The 18110-nt window shown below is 55.0% G+C and overlaps 1 protein-coding gene across 7 annotated transcripts in view; it reads left to right on the top strand.

Moving 5' to 3' along the window:
• The first annotated feature begins 962 nt into the window (after positions 1 to 962).
• The window catches only part of PGS1 (phosphatidylglycerophosphate synthase 1), a 36492-nt gene continuing 19344 nt past the window's right edge, over positions 963 to 18110 (top strand). For 2 of the 7 annotated variants that reach the window (XR_016035567.1, XM_088829277.1), the window contains exons 1-7: positions 966 to 1276; positions 9937 to 10126; positions 12860 to 12937; positions 14507 to 14606; positions 15412 to 15601; positions 16230 to 16408; positions 17711 to 17755. Coding sequence is in view for 5 of the 7 variants with exons in the window: in XM_088829277.1 (XP_088685403.1) it covers positions 1134 to 1276; positions 9937 to 10126; positions 12860 to 12937; positions 14507 to 14606; positions 15412 to 15601; positions 16230 to 16408; positions 17711 to 17755 (925 nt within the window). In the remaining 2 variants the exon portion in view is untranslated. Of the gene's footprint in view, positions 1277 to 6651; positions 6781 to 9936; positions 10127 to 12859; positions 12938 to 14506; positions 14607 to 15411; positions 15602 to 16229; positions 16409 to 17710; positions 17756 to 18110 lie in introns of those variants that run through there. The other 5 variants (XR_016035568.1, XM_088829275.1, XM_088829278.1 and 2 more) reach the window with 5 other exon arrangements.

Raw genomic sequence — 18110 nt, 5'->3', positions numbered from 1 at the left:
TCACTGCAGATGGTGACTGCAGCCATGAGATTAAAAGATGCTTGTTCCTTGGAAGAAAAGTTATGACCAACCTAGACAGCATATGAAAAAGCAGAGACATTACTTTGCCAACAAAGGTCCATCTAGTCAAGGCTATGGTTTCCCAGTAGTCATGTATGTAGTCATGTATAAAGAAAGCTGAGCACAGAAGAATTGATGCTTTTGAACTGTGGGGTTGGAGAAGACTCTTGAGAGTTCCTTGGACTGCAAGGAGATCCAACCAGTCCATCCTAAAGGAAGTCAGTCCTGAATGTTCATTGAAAGGACTGATGTTGAAGCTGAAACTCCAATACTTTGGCCAGCTGATGCAAAGAGCTGACTCATTTGAAAAGACCCTGATGCTGGGAAAGATTGAAGGCGGGAGGAGACGGGGACAACAGAGTATGAGATGGCTGGATGGCATCACTGACTGGATGGACATGCATTTGAGTAAACTCCAGGAGTTGGTGATGGATAGGGAGGACTGGCATGCTGCAGTCCACGGGGTGGCAAAGAGCTGGACACGACTGAGTGACTGAATTGACTGACAAGAAGTGTTCTTGGCTATAGGGATGAGCTCCTTCAGCTTCTTTGCCCATGGGTCTGTAGTTCCCAGAGGGAGGTTATAACGTGTGTATGCATTTGGGCTCATAGACGTGTCTTCACTTCTCCTAGACTGGGTGAGCCGTCTGTGTCCTCGAGCCGCAGGCCTGGAACTGACCAGGTGAAACATCGTCCTGCCTGGGTCTGGTGGGGATTTTTCCGTTCTCAGCGCGCTGGGGTAAGTCAACGGGTCACCCCCTTCTGGACACCTTACCCAATACTTGGAGGCGGGGCTCGGCCTCTCAAGGCCAGCCTGAACTCGGTCACGGGACCTGGACAGGTGCTTCCCACCCGCTACTCTCCACCCCCTGTCCGGTATCGAGGCCGAGTCAGGGGATGCTGAGGCCCGCCCTCTGCTCTCCCACGGCCTGGCTCCAGCTCGCAGCACACCTGCGCCCACCTGGCGGGAAACCGAAGCCGAGGGGCGGGGCCGCCGGCGCTCGCGGCCGCTGTCCGCGCGCGCGGGTGTCAATAAAGTTCTCGCGCGCCGGAAGCGGAAGCGGCGAGTCTCCATGGCGGCGGCGGCGGCTGCGGCGGCGGGGCCGGTGTTCTGGAGGCGGCTGCTGGGCCTTCTGCCTGGCCGCCCCGGGCTGGCTGCGCTCCTGGGGCGCCTGTCCGACCGCCTCGGCAGGAACCCGGACCGCCGGCGCAGGAGGTGAGAGGGCAGCGGGGCTGCAGGCGCGCCCGCTCCCCGCCGACCCGGACCCCAAGCCCCCTGGCGTGGCGGCGAGACCTCCGTGTCCCCCGCGCGGGCCCGCCCGGCCCCACTTTGTCGCCGGCCTTCCTGGGGAGCGGGGGCCCCGCGAGCGAGGTCGGCTGGGCCCGCCGGGGGCTGCGATGGGCGAGCCCTACCCCGGTCCACGTACGCTGGAGCGAAGGGGCTCCTGTGTGTGCACTCTGGGCCGGGGGTGGGTTGGGGTGGGGTGCTGAGTTTCTGCTTTTCTTTGGGCCCCAGGGTGTGAGTGTTGGAGCGTGTCCGCGAGAGACACTGCTTGGGTCCGTAGGGGTCTTTTCCTTAAGTAATCCTAGCTGCGGGGGTGACTTGGCGGGAGTGAATCAGCCCTGCTGGGATTCTGTGCATGCAGCGTTTTTCACATCCTGCCAGAGGGCTGTGAAGCAATCCTGAGTCAGGAACACTCCGGCAAGGGAAGAGGAACCACTCGAAACCCCTTTTACACTTTGCAAAGGGCCTGTGTTCTGGAAAAGTACTGAAGTGACTTATGAAAGTGGTGAAGGAGGCTTTGAAGCAATTCTCCCAGGCAGTGATTTTTAAAAGTAAACATTTACCAAGAACATGTTGACCTAAGAGGCCTGCTGCTGTTGCTAATATTAAAAAAAAAAAGAAAAAAAAAAGAATCGGTGCACAGTTTTTTTTTTTTTTTGTTAAAGAGATTCGAGCTTTACACTTGTTAAAGAAAACAAACGTAGAACTGCTCCCTTTCCTAGAGGTTGCCCCTATCTTAGATTTTTATCTACTACTTGGGTGAAATTTGACTTTCTGGCATTTGGTAGATCTGTGGTCCAGTCCAGTGCTGATTCTAGGTATGGAAGGGAACTTGCTTCATATTGGGTGACATTGGAAGATTTTCAGCAAAAAATTAAAGCTTGATTTAGGGGAAGTTTTTGATGATAGAATCAGCACAGGTTGGCACTCTTGGAAGCTTACTGAGCAGAAGAGCTTTAAATTTCACATCAGGAAACCTAGTGGGAGTGGTGTATAGAAGAAGTGGCCTCCCTTTTCTGTAATTGGTGCTTAACAAAGACCTGTTCACACCAGTGGATAGTCAAGTCAAATGACTTCTATGTCCTGACCTCAACCCACTCAGAAATTTGGTTTAAAGTTTGAAAAAAGGCTCTGAAGGACGAGATGTTTAGGCCATTTTGTCATTTCCCTTGTATATATTTAAACTGTACAAGAAAACACTTCATGATTAATCATTGTTTAACATTGGAATTGATTACTAAAAGATGTTGAGGCAATAGCCACAAATTCTTCTAAGATAGACATTTCTCTTGAGTGTTTTTGTGTGTGTGTGGGGGGGGAGGTGAGGGGGCAGTGTGGCAGTGGCGATAGTCTAAATTGACTTTTTAAGGTCTTTTGTAAATAGCAGCAGTGGCTGCAGGTGTTGTGGCTCCATATTTCTTATTGGTTGAGAGACTTGTTTCTGTGGGTCAGCAATTAAACCAGGAACCCAGTTAAATCACAGAACCACAGTTGACCGAAATTTTCGTCTTATGATGCCTGTGCTAGGGTGGAGGATACATACTCTGAGCGGTATTACTACAATACTGTGGATTTCCGACCTTTTCTTTGTCTTACTCGATGTGCAGATTTTTTCTGCTTCTCTGTGGCTTGGGTGTCTGGGGTTACTCATGTCTCTTATGGCCACTCCGCTCAAGTGGCTGCTGACTTTCGTTTCTTCTCCATGGTTCAGTTGTGCTTCTCAATTCCTCATTCCCCGAATGATGTGGTTTCTTGTAACTCTGATCATTGATTCATTGATAATAATTCTGTGTAGTCATGAACTTAACATTATTTTAGATTTTAGCTTGCCAGTCTGACTCAACTGTTGGAGTGCCTGGTGGTTCCTTGTGGCTAGGAAGGGGAGTGGTGAGAGGGAACAGTTCTTCACTGCAGTGTTTCCTTTTAGTTAAAGAGACAGCCGTAGTGACAGAGAACGCTACTTAAAATTACTTCTAATTAGTGATCTGGAAATGCTGTTGTTTTTCTCTTGAGCAGGCATCTGACTCATCATGGACAGCTGGATTCACTCACTTATTCAGCCTGCGTGTATAGAGCACTGCTGTGCCTGTGTTAGGGACCAAGGAAACAGAAATACATAGTGCCACCTTCAAGGTGCTCAGACCCATAAACAGACAATAACAATAGTGAAGTAAAGTAGGAAAGGTCATGGCAGCACTGAAGTCCACCTGGGAGTCACAGAGGCTTCTGGCTGGTGGTGGTCTTGGAGCTGTGTCTTCGAGGCGTGTCGTAGTGGGCTGGGTGGGGAAGTGGGGAGCCAGTGTTTACAGGAGGATGTGCTCGTAGGTCGATGGGGACAGCAGTGGAAGGCAGCTCTGAGGTCCCACAGGTCCCCAGACTGTTTCCAGGAGCCAGCTGGGTACGGAGGAGGGACGGGAGGGAGAGAGGGGAGCTGGGCCGAGCCCTGCGGATGCTCGCTCTGAGAGACCCTGTGCAGTTTGGCTAGCTCATCTCGGCCCGAGGGGGTGGGGCTTGCTTGCAGGAAGAGGTGAGGGGGTTGGATTGGGGTCAGCCGTGGTGCGGGTTGTGTGTGGGGGTTGCTGAGGAGACAGCTCGTGTTTCTGACTGGGGCAACCTGGGGCAACCGTAGGGATGGTGGCACGTTTCTTGGCGTCCTCGGACTCTTCATAACTGGCTTGTTATTTGGAGCAGATGAGACCTAGTGGGAGCTGTGTCAGGAGGGCCTTGGCACCTAACCGAGCTTGCCTGCCATACAAGGAGATATTTTCTCTGTGGTCTCCTTTTTCTTTTTTAAAAGCTATTTTCAGTTTGAGCTATGTGCAGAAAAGTCTTTATTTTTGAAAGCCAAGGTCTATTTTCTTTATTCTGGGTGTGTGTATGCATGCGTGTGTGTGGGGGAGTGGAGGTGTTGTGGGGGTGGGGTGTCCTGACTTTCCTGAGTTGTTAGGGGGGAGTGTCACCAGCAAACTGTTCTTTTTATTGCATTTTTTTTTTTTTTTTACCTTGTAATGCCAGCTCAACCTACTCTTGTTCAACTTCTTAGTGGTTTCCACTCTGAGGGACCACCCGATTTCCAGAAATTACTTTTTCTCTGAATTTTCTCAGTTCCCCCTTACTCATTAGAGTTCAGTAGAGCCATCTCTTGGTTATTTATTATAGCAGTAGAATGGGTGGGGAGGCAGGGGAGGACATTTAGAATCGAAGCATGAGTTCCCCAAATAATTCAAATTAGATCTTGTAGAGAACTAAATTAAGATTTGCAGCCAACTGACCTTTCAATGGTAGCTTTATTAAGATCCTATTAAGCTGAGTACCCTCTGAGCACATTGCTGCTGGTGACGAACTAGGCTGGTCAGCCAGCTGTGTACTTGTGGATGGACAGAAACGAGCCTGGGATTAAAGCATTCTGATAGATAATCCCGTGGTAAACAAGTGATCTGAGTAATGTAAATGAGTTGTTTTCAAAGCTGCCGGGAAGTCAGGCTGGTTGAAGCACGTGTGAGTGGCTCTCGTCAGAGGCTGCCAGGAGCCCATGGGTCCCGAGCAGCGTCAGGGCCAGAAGTCTGCAGGTCTCGATGTAATCGACTTTCTTCTGGAAAGCCACGAAAAGGGTCACCGGGGCCGCGTGTAACCTCACGCTGGCAGCCCCGGCCCGGTGCCGGACTTCTTGGAGGAGTGCAGTGGCCGTTGGTCTTCTGAAGTGACCTACGGGAATTCACACTCATTTCCCTTGCTTGGGGTTAGGGCTTGCGTTAGTCAGGAAGGGCCTCCTGCTGCCAGGGCTGCAGGAAGTCTGGTCCCTTCGTGTAGTTTCTCGAGCCTTTCTCAGGAAGTGTGATGACTGTTGCTCTTTTCTCATCACTTCACCTCTTCACGTTTAAGTGTGTGTGACGGGGGTGGGGTGGGGGTTTCTTCAAAAGCAGTTTCTGAAAATAATGGCAATCCAGAGTTCTGTTTCTTTTAAAAGCTTCTTTCTTTTTCTTGTCATTTTGTACCGATTTGGGTGGGACCCAAGCCACAGCGTGTGTACCACGAATCTTATCGTACAGTTTCCGGAGAGTTTGTGGACATTCAGACCGTGACTGTGAGTGTGGGACACCTAGGTAGTGCCCTTGAGTGGTACAGGGGACAGAGCTCCTCTGCTGTCCATGGTGGATTTGTGGTTGGTGTAGGAGACAGTCCTCCGGTACCCGCCTTTTTTTCCTTCAGAGCCCCACAGCCCCTGTTTTGCAGAGACCCTAGGAGGCTGGCCTGCCTCCTCGTGTCTACAGGTAGCAGGTGGCACCGCTGCGGCCCCTGGGGAGCCCCAGTGTCCTCTGAGGCCGTGAGAGCCGTGGGCGGCCTGGCAGAGGTGAAGTGCAGACCCAGGCGGGCTTCTCGGGTGTCCACTTTCCTTGGCACCTCCGCTGTCCCCATGACGACTCGTGAGGGCTCGGTTGGACCTCCAGGCGCACTGTCTTGCATCCTGGCGAAGGGGGAAGGCAGTATGTGCGGCAGTTCTCCCCCTGGAGCACGTGCAGTTTCAGAATGTTTGGTGGAATGGAGAACTCTGGTCCTCCCACACAAAGGAGAAAGGCCTTCTCCCGTTTCCCCGGGCTTCCTTTGCGCAAAGGGGTGTTGATGGCGTCTCAGCAGCACTTCTGCCCCCTCTCTCTCGGTTCTGCTGGCTCCTCTGAGCCCCGGTCCTGCTGCTGTCCGGTGCCTCTCATGAGTCGGTGCAGTGCATCGTCCCGTCCAGGACAGGACAGGGTTCTGCCGTCCTTGCTCTAATGGCGGGCCTGCCCGCGGACAAGAGTGTCACGGCGGGTCAAGTGTGGTTCCTCTTGGAGAGGCTGGGAAGAAGCCTCCCTCTCTCCCCGCTGCCCTGCTTCATACTCACTGTGCCTGCCTAGTCACGTCCCCATCCTCCCACCCCATGCCCCCAGGCCCCTCTCTGGGTGGAGTGAGTGGCCCCAGGTCAGGGGTCCTCAGCTTAGCCCCAGCGCACTCCCCAACTCAGGGAATTAGTCTGCAGATTCCACAGGAAGTCCTCTATCACGAGGCTCACCCTTCCCCTGAGCCAGGTGTCCTGTGGGTGGTGGCCAGAGCCGCCCTTTGGAGAGGTTGCTCTATCCCATCTCACCTTCAGAATTGTGAGCTGAGGATTGTTTTGCATTGTTTGCAGCTGAGGGCTGTAGCGAAGCCGTTAAGCCTGCCTGAGTTTGAGTTCCAGGGTGCGCCCTTGCTCTGGTTCAAGCCCTGTCCTCTGAACCCCCCCCTGCAACCCGGAGTCAGGGTGGGAGAGGGAGGCAGAGCCTTATCTGGCCCTCCAGCCCCTGCCACTTCCTCCTCCCTGTAACTGGAAATGGGAACTCGACGGTATCTAGAAAGATGATTCAGGGGAGCGGAGGGCTCGGTGTGGAAATTGTGTGTGTGAAGGTCTAGTTCTCTAAATGGTGAGTGTGACAGCTCTGCTTTCTTTGTAGAGTAAACCACAGCTCCCTGCCTCCCCTCGTCTCTCGGGGGTTAGGGTTTTGACCTGGGACAGCTGCCTGGGGTGGGGGGAATTGCTTGTGCAGGTGGTGGGCCCCTGGAGGCTAGGATTACCGTGCAGCAGGGGCTGTGGCTGGCATGGGGGTGGGGGGAGACCTTTTCTGAGAAGATTCCCAGGAGTCCCTCGTGGAAAGCGAGAACTCACCCCCATGGGGATCTGGCTGACATGATCGGAGAACGTGGGCCCCTGTGCAGTCTCCCCCCTCCCCCGCTCGAGGGCTGGCCACTTCTACCCCGGGGGGCGGCAGTTAGATTTTGAGGGTCTGGGGCCTTGGTGTGGTTCCCCCCGCTGCCTGTGCTGACCTTGTGGGGCCTTTATTAAACTCTGTGCTCCTTTTCCAAGCACCTTCCTCTTTGGAATGTAAAGCTACCTCTCAAGGGTTGGGTCTCCTCTACCACCCGTGAAACCTAATTGGTTTTCAGTTCCTTCTTCTAACAAAAATAAACCTGTCAGTACACAGGTTAAACAGGAAACAAGGTAAAAAAGCCCTCAGCAGATCTTGGAACCAGGCCCCGGTGGAAGCTTCCCGGGAGAGCTGCCCGGCAGAAGTGCCGGGCAGGCCCGAAACCTGCCCACGGTGGCCCCCGGCGAGCCTGTCCGCTGAGCCCCTCTCGTGGGTGGCAGGGCCCCAGCCCCCTGCGCTCTCCGTGTGTCTTCTCTGGACTGCCTGCTGAGCCCCTCCTGGGTTTTTCTGGCGTTGGTGGGTTTTGGCAGTCCTGCCTCGTTCCCTTACACACACCTGTCCTGGCTTGGGAACCCCCGGCCCCCTGCCGCACTTCCTGTCTGAATCCCACCAGGTGATCAAAGCCCCTTTTGAGGGAGTGTTGTTGTGAGGCTTCCCCAGCAGCTCAGGCGTTGGCAGCTCCCCTGTGTGATCACTTGAAGCACATGCACTGTTTGTGTATTTTGACTTTTCCTTAATCAGTCTTAGCGGTTTCCTTTGTGTTCTTAGAAGATTTCAGGTGTGTAAGCTGGTGAGGCCACCAGGTTTGTGGGTGGCGGGGCCCTGGGCTGGCCGTGCCCCCCCCAAACAACATCAGTGCTGACGTGACCACTTGGATTGAGGCCCAAGTAGGCACTTGCCTTCTCCTGGGTTGCTGTGTGGCAAAGAGGTGTTTCCTCATCTTGCTTTTTGGGAGTGGCTCTGAGTCTGTTGGCTCATCTGAAGAGCGTGGGGGACTGACTGCATGGCCTGGGGCACAGGTATCGCCCTGGATCTGTTTTATCTGGTCTGAGCGATAGAAGTGCTCTGAGGCTGGGAGATGAGTTGATCTTATGGTGCTGAGGGGTTTTCCACCTCAAGCAGACTATTTAATTACTGAGTATTAGACTTTTGGGGCTTCCCAGGTGGCATTGGTGGTAAAGAACTCACCTGCCAATGCAGGAGACATAAGAGTTGTGGGTTTGATCCCTGGGTGGGGAAGATCCCCTGGAAGAAGGCATGGCAACCCATTCCAGTATCCTTGGCTGGAGAATCCCAGGGACAGAAGAGCCTGGCGGGCTACAGTCCATGGGGTCTCAAAGAGGCCGATGTGACTGAAGCAGCTTAGCACATGTTAGACTCTTCAGGCCCCCTTTGGGGCTTCACGTTGAGTGTCAAGCATGGTCCTGTTCTCGTGGTTTTCCGCTGGACTGAAGGCTCTCCCTCACCACTCCGGAAGGTGTCCTGGAGTGCAGCAGAAGCACAGCCTCCGTTTTGGGAAATCGAGGCTGCAGTCACTGGTTTGCACATCTAGGCCTTTCATTTGCTGCTCTTAACGGGGAACCTGGAGGAGAATTGTAGCAAGCGATGGCCGGGAGTGTGGTTCCCCACCTTCTCAGAGGCAGCGGGAAGGAACCTCTGCTCGGAGGCCTGTGGCGAACTCTGGCTTCCCAATGTCCAGAGCCGGTGCCTTTCACCCGTTGACTAAAGTTTTCTTGGCAGTGAGTCGCCGTGACCGCCCGGTGGGCTTTCTGGGAAGCCCAGCTGCTGGCCATCTGGCGTGTGTGGAGAGACATTCATGAACCCTGGGAAGATTCAGTGTTTTTATCAGGAGACAAGTGAATGAAATCATCTTCCTGGAATCTGTGGCCCTGCAGGCCTCGGGGTGTTTAGCATCCTCTCCCTAGAGTCCCTCATGAGGTTGTGGTGAAGGTCACAGGCTGAAGAGGATTTTCCTGCTGCTCTTTGCTGGAAGCCAGACAGGGATGAGGCTCAGCGGACGTGGGGCCCGTCACTGAGGGCTCAGCCTCAGTGGTGGGGAGCCCGCCAGAGACGGGGTGTGGCCCCGAGGAGGCTGGGTCCCATGGTGAAGGGGCAGTTGCTGTCACCACTGGCCCCTCTTGAGGCGCTCGCTTCCCAGCCTGTTCTGGCTTTCCTTTCTGTGTGTGCTCAGTCACTCAGTCCTGTCTGACTCTTTGTGGCCCTACGGGCTGTAGCCCACCAGGTTCCTCCGTCCATGGGATTTCCCAGGCAAGAATACTAGAGTGGGTTGCCAGTTCCTTCTCCAGGGGATCTTTCTGACCCAGGGATCAAACCTATGTCTCTTAAACGTTCCCTGCATTGGCAGGCAGGTTCTTCACCACTAGTGCCACCTGGGAAGCCGAGTATTAAAGAGAAAACTTCATTTTTTTTTCCTGGTTCCTTTCCTGAATAAAAGGCCCTCTGTCTCATCAGAGAACCAGGGGTCTGGGCTGCAGTCACCAGACTGGGACCAGACCTGCCTTGGCTCTGGGCGGCCTGTGGCAGCTCTCTGCAGGTGAGTTTGTTGGGAGTGGTAACCAGGTGATGGCCTTCTGCGTTTACTTGTGGCTGCTCTAAATTGTTAGTTGTTTGCAGTCAGCATAAAGTTTGGGGTTTCTCTGTAGGCTTTGGCACTTCTTAAGTTGCTTGACTCGTAGGGGCTGAAGAAAAACTCTTGCAGGGTTTGACTGGGGCTTGCTTAAAATGGTCTAGAAGATCTGAAGTTCTCAAAGAGAAAAAATTACTTTTTTTTTTCCTTATTTGCCCGCAGGAGCTGAGAGAGACTTGCGAGGAAGTCTGTGAGACGTGTGACGGACTGTGTGTGTCTCTCCCCAGGTCACCATGGCTGCTGTTGGCCCCTCTGCTGTCCCCCATGGTCCCTGCGGTCACCTCGCCTCCGTGCTGCCTGTGTGCGGAGGGCGTGCATCGCTTCCAGTGGATCAGAAACCTGGTTCCAGAGTTTGGCGTCTCCAGCTCTCATGTTAGGGTGCTTTCTTCCCCAGCAGAGTTTTTTGAGCTCATGAAGGTAAGTTGTGTCTAAGGGAGAGAGGTTCAGATGTGGGGTTAGAGGTTCGGTGAGGGCGGGAGGCATAAGGTTGGGTGAGCCCTGAGCTGAAAGACACGTCGTAGAAGCTTTCGATGGCTGCTCAGCTCTGCCTGTCGGGTGTCAGGCTCACACCTGGCTGAGCCATGCCATGACCAGAGGCTCCCTGCATGGCGGAGGTCTCAGGTGGAACAGCTCAGAGTGTGGGGGCCGTGAGGGTTGGGTCCCAGGTGTCGGTTCTCGTGGACAGGTTGATTTCCTCTGCTCCGTGTCGGTGATGGAGGCTAGCTGGGAGGTTAGTGAGAGCTTGGGGACCACACGGGCACATTCCTGCTGAGCCCGTCCCTGCTGTGCGTGTCCAGGGGTGTGGGGAACGAGCCTCATTCTGGTCAGGGCAGGGCAGACCCCTAGGGGTCCCTGGCAGCGTCTCCAGAACCCAGTAGCTCCATCCGATGGTGGACAAGAAATGGAGACCCACATGACCTAGTAGGGAGGGGTTTGATACGTAGGAAGTGGCGGGAAGCCTCTTGTTCAGCGGAGAGCATTTACAGAGAACTGACAAGTGTGGGCATCTGGTTTTAGGTCTCAGGGTTCTGGTTCTTTCTGGTAATTCTGCCTCAAGTTTGTGCCTTCCATCTCCGGGTAGATACACTAATCTTTGCATTTAGGGGGTTTGGGCTTTAGTGCATTACTCAGGCGTTCATGTCATGTCTAGTTGTTTGTGGTTAAGCTGCTAATTGGCATGAGGTAATTCAGCACTCATTAACTTCACGTGAACTCTGAGAGTATGAACAATGATGTTAGAGTTAAGGTATGGTGCGGTCAGGAGGAGTGCTGGGAGATAACAGGAGATACAGGTCGACTTTCCTTTTTTCTGCACAACAAACTCTAGTTCATTTGAAAGCTTGCATATTTTTTGCTCCTGTGCCCTGTTACTTTGTAGATCCCCACTTGATTTCCTGCACGCTTATTCCATTATGCTGCGTGTGACGCGCACACACTCCCCTCTGCTCTGCTCTGCTCGACTCTGCCGTGTGTCCCTGTTTGTGTAGAACTGACGCTGAAGCCGTTCGCTGTCTGCTTCTACCTGGTCCTTTGCTTGGCTTGAAGAAACAGAGTTTTCAAAGGAAGCTGGTCTTGGTGTCCCAGTCAGCTCCTGGGAAACAGCAGACTGTCTGTGGGGGTCTCCTGGCCTGGAGAAGGGCCGTGCTCTCATCTGCCCCGGGGTGAATGGGGCTGCCGAGTCCGGGCCGGGCCGGAGGGCTCAGGCCAGGAGGAAGCCGAGGCCACTGTTTTCTGCCTCCTGCACTGAGTCGTGGTCAGGTTCCGTGGCCCATTCCTTGCGGAGCAGTTGTGTTTCTCCCTGAGTGGCCCATGTTCCCTGAGAGGAGAGTGGCGTGGTGCCTGCCTGGGCCCAGGCCTTCATTATGGCTGAGCTTCTACCAGAGGACCCAGCGTCACAGCATATGGTTGCATTGTCTTTTGCTGCCCTAACTGAATCACGTTTCTCCTTACTTGCTGCTTTCCTCTTTCCTGTCTTCATACTCACTTTCCCCACAAGCAGCCGTCTAGTAAATAACGAAATGGAGGAACTAGCAAACATAGGAAGTGCTTTGTTTGCTCCTTGCATATAAGCCTTTCCTCGTGTTGTGCTGCTGTGTTATCTCGTCAAGACACCCCTCTTCCGCTGTTGACAGCAGGCCGTGGGGGCCACGTGGGGAAGCAGGCTGGAGTGTGCGTCCTGCCTCTCCGGGTGCCCTCGCCAGCTTGCCCGTCTTCCTGCCTTTGACCTTCTCTAGGGCCTGGCTGCTCAGCTCCTGAGAGGGGTCTGGTGTCCTCCTGTGGCTGGAGCGGATCTCAGGAGAGGCTGTGGCTGTTTGAACTGAGGCGTCCTCTTTGGATGTTGTGTGTTCTGTTGGTGTGTCTAGCTCGGTACCTGTCTGCCTACGTTTCAGGAGTGTCATGTGCTCATTGGAAAACCTTAGTGCAGATAGGGGTGGAGTGCAGATTTGCACCCGTCCTCCCTCGCTCTGCTTCTGCCTCTGGGAGAGAGAGAGAGACACACACACACACACGCACACAGGCACACACACACAGAGCGTGGGGTTGGTGACAGGGCAGTGAGCTTTGTGTTCTGTTCAACACACAGACACACACACACAGAGCGTGGGGTTGGTGACAGGGCAGTGAGCTTTGTGTTCTGTTCAGCGATGCGCTTCCGTCTCTGCAGTGCACTGTGGAGCTTCCCTCAGGCCATGTGCATGGGCCTCCCTCCTTCTCGAGGCTGCGCTGTATCTTGTAGCATGGCTAGCTCATGCTTTACTTTCAGGCTGCGTATTTTAAATGAGAGTTGTGGATCCTTATTTGTGAGATTACCACATACATTTGGGTCTTGCTTTAAATATTAATTGGTGAAAATACAGAGTAGTTCAGCTTGGAGTGTTATTTCCTTCCAGCATCAAGGACTATATCTTTCCTAGTGAATATGAAAATGATGACTGTGAGGGACTTCCCTGGTGGTCCTGAGACCTCTGCACACCTATGCAGGGGGCCCAGGTTCGATCCCCGGTCAGGGAACTAGATCCTACATGGAGCAATTAAAAGATACCATGTGCCACTGCTGGAGACCTGGCACAGCCAAATAAATAAAAGTAAATGTTTCTTTTTAAAAAATCATAACAAATGACTGAATTTTGAATTGTTTCTTCTCTTCAGGGGCAGATAAAAGTAGCCAAGAGGCGGGTCGTGATGGCATCCCTCTACCTGGGGATAGGTCCTCTGGAGCAGGAACTGGTAAGGTTTTGGGGGAGCCCCAGAGGCAGCAGTGGGTCACCCTGGAACCTCAGGCCAAGGGGCACCGTGGAGTTGGGGCAGAGCCGCTCTCTTTGGCCTTTGTTGCAGGCCGGCTATTTCTCTCGTGGCCCCAGATGCTGGGGTTGTGGGGAGATGTGATCCTGAGACTTCTGGCCTCCCTGGCCCGTTTCCTCCTCAGCCTGTGCGGGGGCCCCAGGCTGTCGCTCTGCCAGGCCGGGGCTCCGAGGACTGCCACCTGCAGGCCAGATCTGGCCACCATCTGTTTGTGGCCTGTAGGCTAAAGCTGGTTTTCAGATTTTCAGTGTAGGGCAAGAAGTCAAAAGAGGAGTAGTAATTGTGCTGCATGAAAGCATGTGAAATTCCAATTTGTGTCCATACATAAAGCTTTATTGGAGCCTGGTCGCCCTCACCCGCAAAGTCAGACCCGACCGAGCTCACACACGTCCCGCTCCCCATCGCCACTCTCGTTTTTGTTTTGTCTGTGGCTGCGTTCTTGCTGTGGTGGCAGAACTGAGTTACTGTGACAGAGACCATCTGGCCTGCAAAGCTCCAAATATTTACTATCTGGTCCTTCACAGAGAGGCTTTTTGAGCCTGTGTTAGTCGGAGGAGGCAGCGTGCAGGTCGGGCTGGCCACTCCCGGGTTGGCTGCATGTGCCGGGCCCCTGCCTGGACTTGCTGTCATGCCTCGCTTGTCCCCTCAGTGAGACAGGCAGGGCTGGGCAGGGACACACGTCGCCTGTTGTGCAGGGGTGCTCCTGCAGGACGAGCCCAGCGCGGAGTCTGCAGGTTGAGCCAGAGCAAGTGTGAACAAGGTCGTTGGGTCGTCTGAGTTCTCGGGTGGTTTTCGACTGAGGGAGAAGATGGGCCCCTTGCCCGTAGCAAGTGTTGTTTCTTGGTTTGTCCTTGTTCAGAAACCCCTAGGACAGGGTTGTGGTTACAGGGTGAGGGGAAGGGTCGGGGGCAGGAGAGCCCCATCCCCTCCCTCCTGTCTGAGGAAGGGGCTGCCCCGCTTTCAGGACGTACTGTTAGCTGCCAGCTTGAGAAGCCTGTTTGTCCTCCCGGGAGAAGAATGCCCCGTCCAACCCATGGAGAGGGGCCAGTGGGCACGTTGTGTCTTGGGTTCATTCGTTCAGCAAATATTTACCGAGTGTTCTCCGTGTGTGGGGCGCTGTTTTTTGTGTGCCTGTGAGGATGATCTGTTGGAACGTGTGTGGGAGCACGTGTCTTAGCAAGTGTTCTCAAGAGCAGCGAGGTCCACACCCTTGGGCACCGTGCCCCTGACCCGCAGAGCCCTCTTCCTGCTGGCCCGGGCTGTAGATACCATGTCTTCCAATTAGCTGTGCCCGGGGCGGCGGCCTCGGGAAGAGGTTTCACAGTGTTGGCTGCTGGGCGAGTGTGGATGGTGTGCATGTCTGTGTGCGCGTGTGTGTGCTTGCGTGTTCACAGAGGACTGTGGGGCGTTAGCTGACAGGTTGGTTCATTTCTTTAACGTGTACCCATTTTTTCAGAGCTTTCACTTCTGTTCTCGCGGCTCTTTCCTTGGCAGGTGGATTGCCTAGAAAGCACTCTAGAAAAGTCACTCCAGGCGAAGTTTCCTTCCGAACTCAGGGTGTCCATCCTCTTAGACTTCACGAGGGCCTCGAGAGGTAGGTCTGACACGCTCCCTGGCCCCCAGGTTCTTCCTTATCCAGAGCCTCTGTTTTAGGAGTAAACCTTCACTCCATGCTCAGCCGGGAGCAAGGTTATTTGAAGTCAGCCTAGGATGGGCCAGGACGGCCTGTCTGTCAGGATTCCTTTTGTGGCTTAGTGACCTAAAGTCTAAGTGAATATGAGTTTGAGAAAAGGAATTTTTTCCCCTAAGAAATATTGACACTTTTATTTAAAAGAATACATGAAAAGAGATTTGTTTTGACTCCCACACATGTGACCTGGATTGCGCGGGTCTTGATCTGGGGCTTGGACCTTGGGCTGGCTTATCTCCCTGGCTCCCTGTGGCGCCTTCTGGCCGCCCCCAGCATCTTGTCCATCGGAAGAGTACCTGCTTCCCTCCGGGTCGGACCGAGGCTCCCGCGTCGCTTGTGTTGGGCTCTGTCGGGGCATCCGAGCCCACTGACCGACCCGGCCCGGCCTGGGTGCCTCCCTCTTAGAGCTGGGGTGAGGCCATGGTGGACAGAGCTGTCTTCACCCCGAGTGGCGTGCGAGAGTGGGGGGCGGGCGGATGGGTGCTGGGTGGCTGGAAGAGCAGATGTCTGCTACCCGGATGGCTCGGTCCTGCCCCGGGAGGTTGTGGGTGTCCAGGGGGAAGTTGTCCTGGGGCCCTTCTGCATGGAAACGGCCCATGCCTGGCGGCCTGCCCTCGGGCCCTCGGGCGGTGGTCCTGCCCTGACAGGTTGCGTATTTCTCCTGGCGCAACTCTCCCGTCCCTTCTCTCCTGCTCACCCACGTCTTCAGGAAGGAAGAACTCGCGCACCATGCTGCTCCCGCTCCTGCAGAGGTTTCCGGAACAGGTCCGCGTCTCGCTCTTCCACACGCCCAACCTCCGTGGGCTCCTGCGGCTCCTCATCCCTGAGCGCTTCAACGAGACCATCGGCCTGCAGCACATCAAGGTGTACCTCTTCGACAACAACGTCATCCTCAGCGGGTGAGTTGGCTTTCTCCCCTGGGGGGGCCAGCAGAGCGCAGGGGAGAGTCCGTTCCCCGAGGCCCTGCCAGCGCGTGTTCAGTCTGCTCGCCTGGCTCTCGGCGTCTTCCTGGGGCCCCGACTGCCACGGAAGCCACCAAAGGTGGCCGCACGCTGGCCGTGGTTCCCTGAGGCCTCACTGTGCGTTCTCCTGTGCGAGCCCTTCGCGTGCCGTCTCGTCTGGTGCTCACTGTCACCCCACAGGGCCTTCTCCTCACTGTGCTGATACAGGAGAAATCCCAGAGGGCGAGTAACCTGGGCAGGGCCGGGTGGGAAGCCATACCCTTTGGGGGGCCCTGGAGATGAGCCTGAGTGGTCCTTGGCTCTGTAAACGTCCATGTCTCCTCTTTATGGCCAGCTCAGTGATGGGTGGGCCTTGCGGTCACTCCACGGTGTCACTGCGGTGTCACTCTGGCCCGCCTCTCGTGAGGGGGCCGGGCTCACTAGCTGTTTGTGGATTGGCTGCTGCTGTGTCCTGACCTGGGTTGGTCACTCCCCTGCTCCTGCCGGTGACCCTGAGACGGGCTCCCCAGGACCTGCTGTCATGCCCTCTCGCCTGAGTCCTCACCTGCCACTTTCCTCCCTGTAGTGCAAACCTGAGTGACTCCTACTTCACCAACCGGCAGGACCGCTACGTGTTCTTGCAGGACTGTCCCGAGATTGCCGACTTCTTCACAGAGCTGGTGGACGCGGTAGGGGATGTGTCCCTGCAGCTGCAGGGGGATGACACGGTGCAGGTGGTCGAGGGGATGGTGCATCCTTACAAAGGTAGGGCTCGGGCTCTGCAGCCTCCAAGCCGGGGGCGGTGAGGGCACGCCTGTAGAGGGGATGGTGCATCCTTGCAAAGGTAGGGCCGGGACTCTGCAGCCGCCAAGCCGGGGGCGGTGAGGGTGTGCCTGTAGAGGGGATGGTGCATCCTTAGAAAGGTAGGGCCGGGGCTCTACAGCCTCCGAGCCGGGGGCAGTGAGGGCAAGGAGGGCGCGCCTCTAGAGGGGATGGTGCATCCTTGCATAGGTAGGGCCGGAGCTCTGCAGCCTCCCGGGCTGGGGGTAAGAAGGGCGTGCCTCTGGTGTCCTTGCCTTGGGTTTAGGAGACTTGGGTGGCGGAGCTTTGTTTTGCTTCTGTCTTTGGAGCCAGACAGATGACGTGACTCACTGGCCATCTGTCATGCTCTGCGGGTGAGGGAGTCGCCAGGGAAGGTGGGACTGTGGGCATCGGGTCTGGGTACCCATGGAACAAGCCAGGAACCTGCCCTGCACTTACAGGAAGCAGCCTGCTAAGTGGCCGCCCCCTCAGGACCACTGCTCCCAACTCCAGAGCTCAGAAGCTCTGTGGCTCTTAGCTCCAGTGAGGTCTGCGGCCTCCTGCCTGGAACGTGAAATGGGAGAGCCCTCAGCTCTGCTCGCTGGAAACAGGCAAACCCTGGCAGCTGGTGTTCCCGGGGTATTTGCATTCCTGTGATTCCTGTGGCTGTGGCTTTCTGGTGGCCTTTAAGGAGGTCTACTGCTGAATTTGCAGCCCTGTCAGCAACGTGGGGAATGGGTTAAACCCAGCCCTTGTGAGGGGAAGAGCTAGAGAGGAAGCATCTGAGAGGGGATGGCAGTGTATTAGAGGTGTGTGTGTCTGTGTGTGTGTATGGCAGTGTTATAGAGTAGTGTGTGTGTTTATGTGCGTGCGCAGTCATGTCCGACTCTTTGCGACCCCATGGACTGTAGCCCGCCAGGCTTCTCTGTCTGTGGAATTCTCCAGGCAAGAATACTGGAGCAATTTGTTATTTTCTACTCCAGGGAATTTTCCCGACTCAGATCAAACCCACTTCTTTTGTGTCTCCTGCATTGGCAGGCAGGTTCTTTACTACAGAGCCACCTGGGAAGCCCACGTAGAGTAGTATAATAATTACTGTTATGCTTTAAATTTCACCAGTAAAAATTTATGGAAGTCTGTTTTCTCTCTGATTATACAAGTATCTACATGTTGTTCTCAGTTTTACCCTTTGGCTCATAAAGCCTAACGTAGTTACTGTCTGGCCCGTACAGGAAATGTTGGCTGACCCCTGTTCTCACTTAACAGGCCTGGCACGCAGAGGCAGAGAAGAGGGCCCCCGTTCAGAGAAGAGTGAGAGTCAGCACGCTCGAGGGGCATGGGGGGCTGGGCACAGCCGTGCTGGGGACCAGGACAGTCTGAGAGGCGCCCCCCACCCCAATCCCCTACGAAGCAAGAGTGAACGGCCCTTTTGCTGGCTGCTGTCAGTAAGGGGGGATCCCCGCAGGGAGCTTTCCTTCTCTGTGCAGCCACCCAGGCCTGATGGCGCTCGGGCCTGTGGGCCTGTCCCCAGCTCGGAGCTCGTGAGCGGCTACCGGCATGGCCGTGCTGCCCACCGCTCTGTTCTTGATCAGCCCTGCCCAACGCTTGCCATTGTGTCTCTTTCAGAGCTAACTTTTGACAGTGTTGAAGTTCCCTACTTTTACGT

Source organism: Moschus berezovskii, chromosome 20 (genome assembly GCF_049115385.1).
Source record: "Moschus berezovskii isolate FMDL1 chromosome 20, NW_MosBer_1.0, whole genome shotgun sequence".
Taxonomy (NCBI): domain Eukaryota; kingdom Metazoa; phylum Chordata; class Mammalia; order Artiodactyla; family Moschidae; genus Moschus; species Moschus berezovskii.
This window is presented reverse-complemented; position numbering and strand designations above follow the sequence as displayed.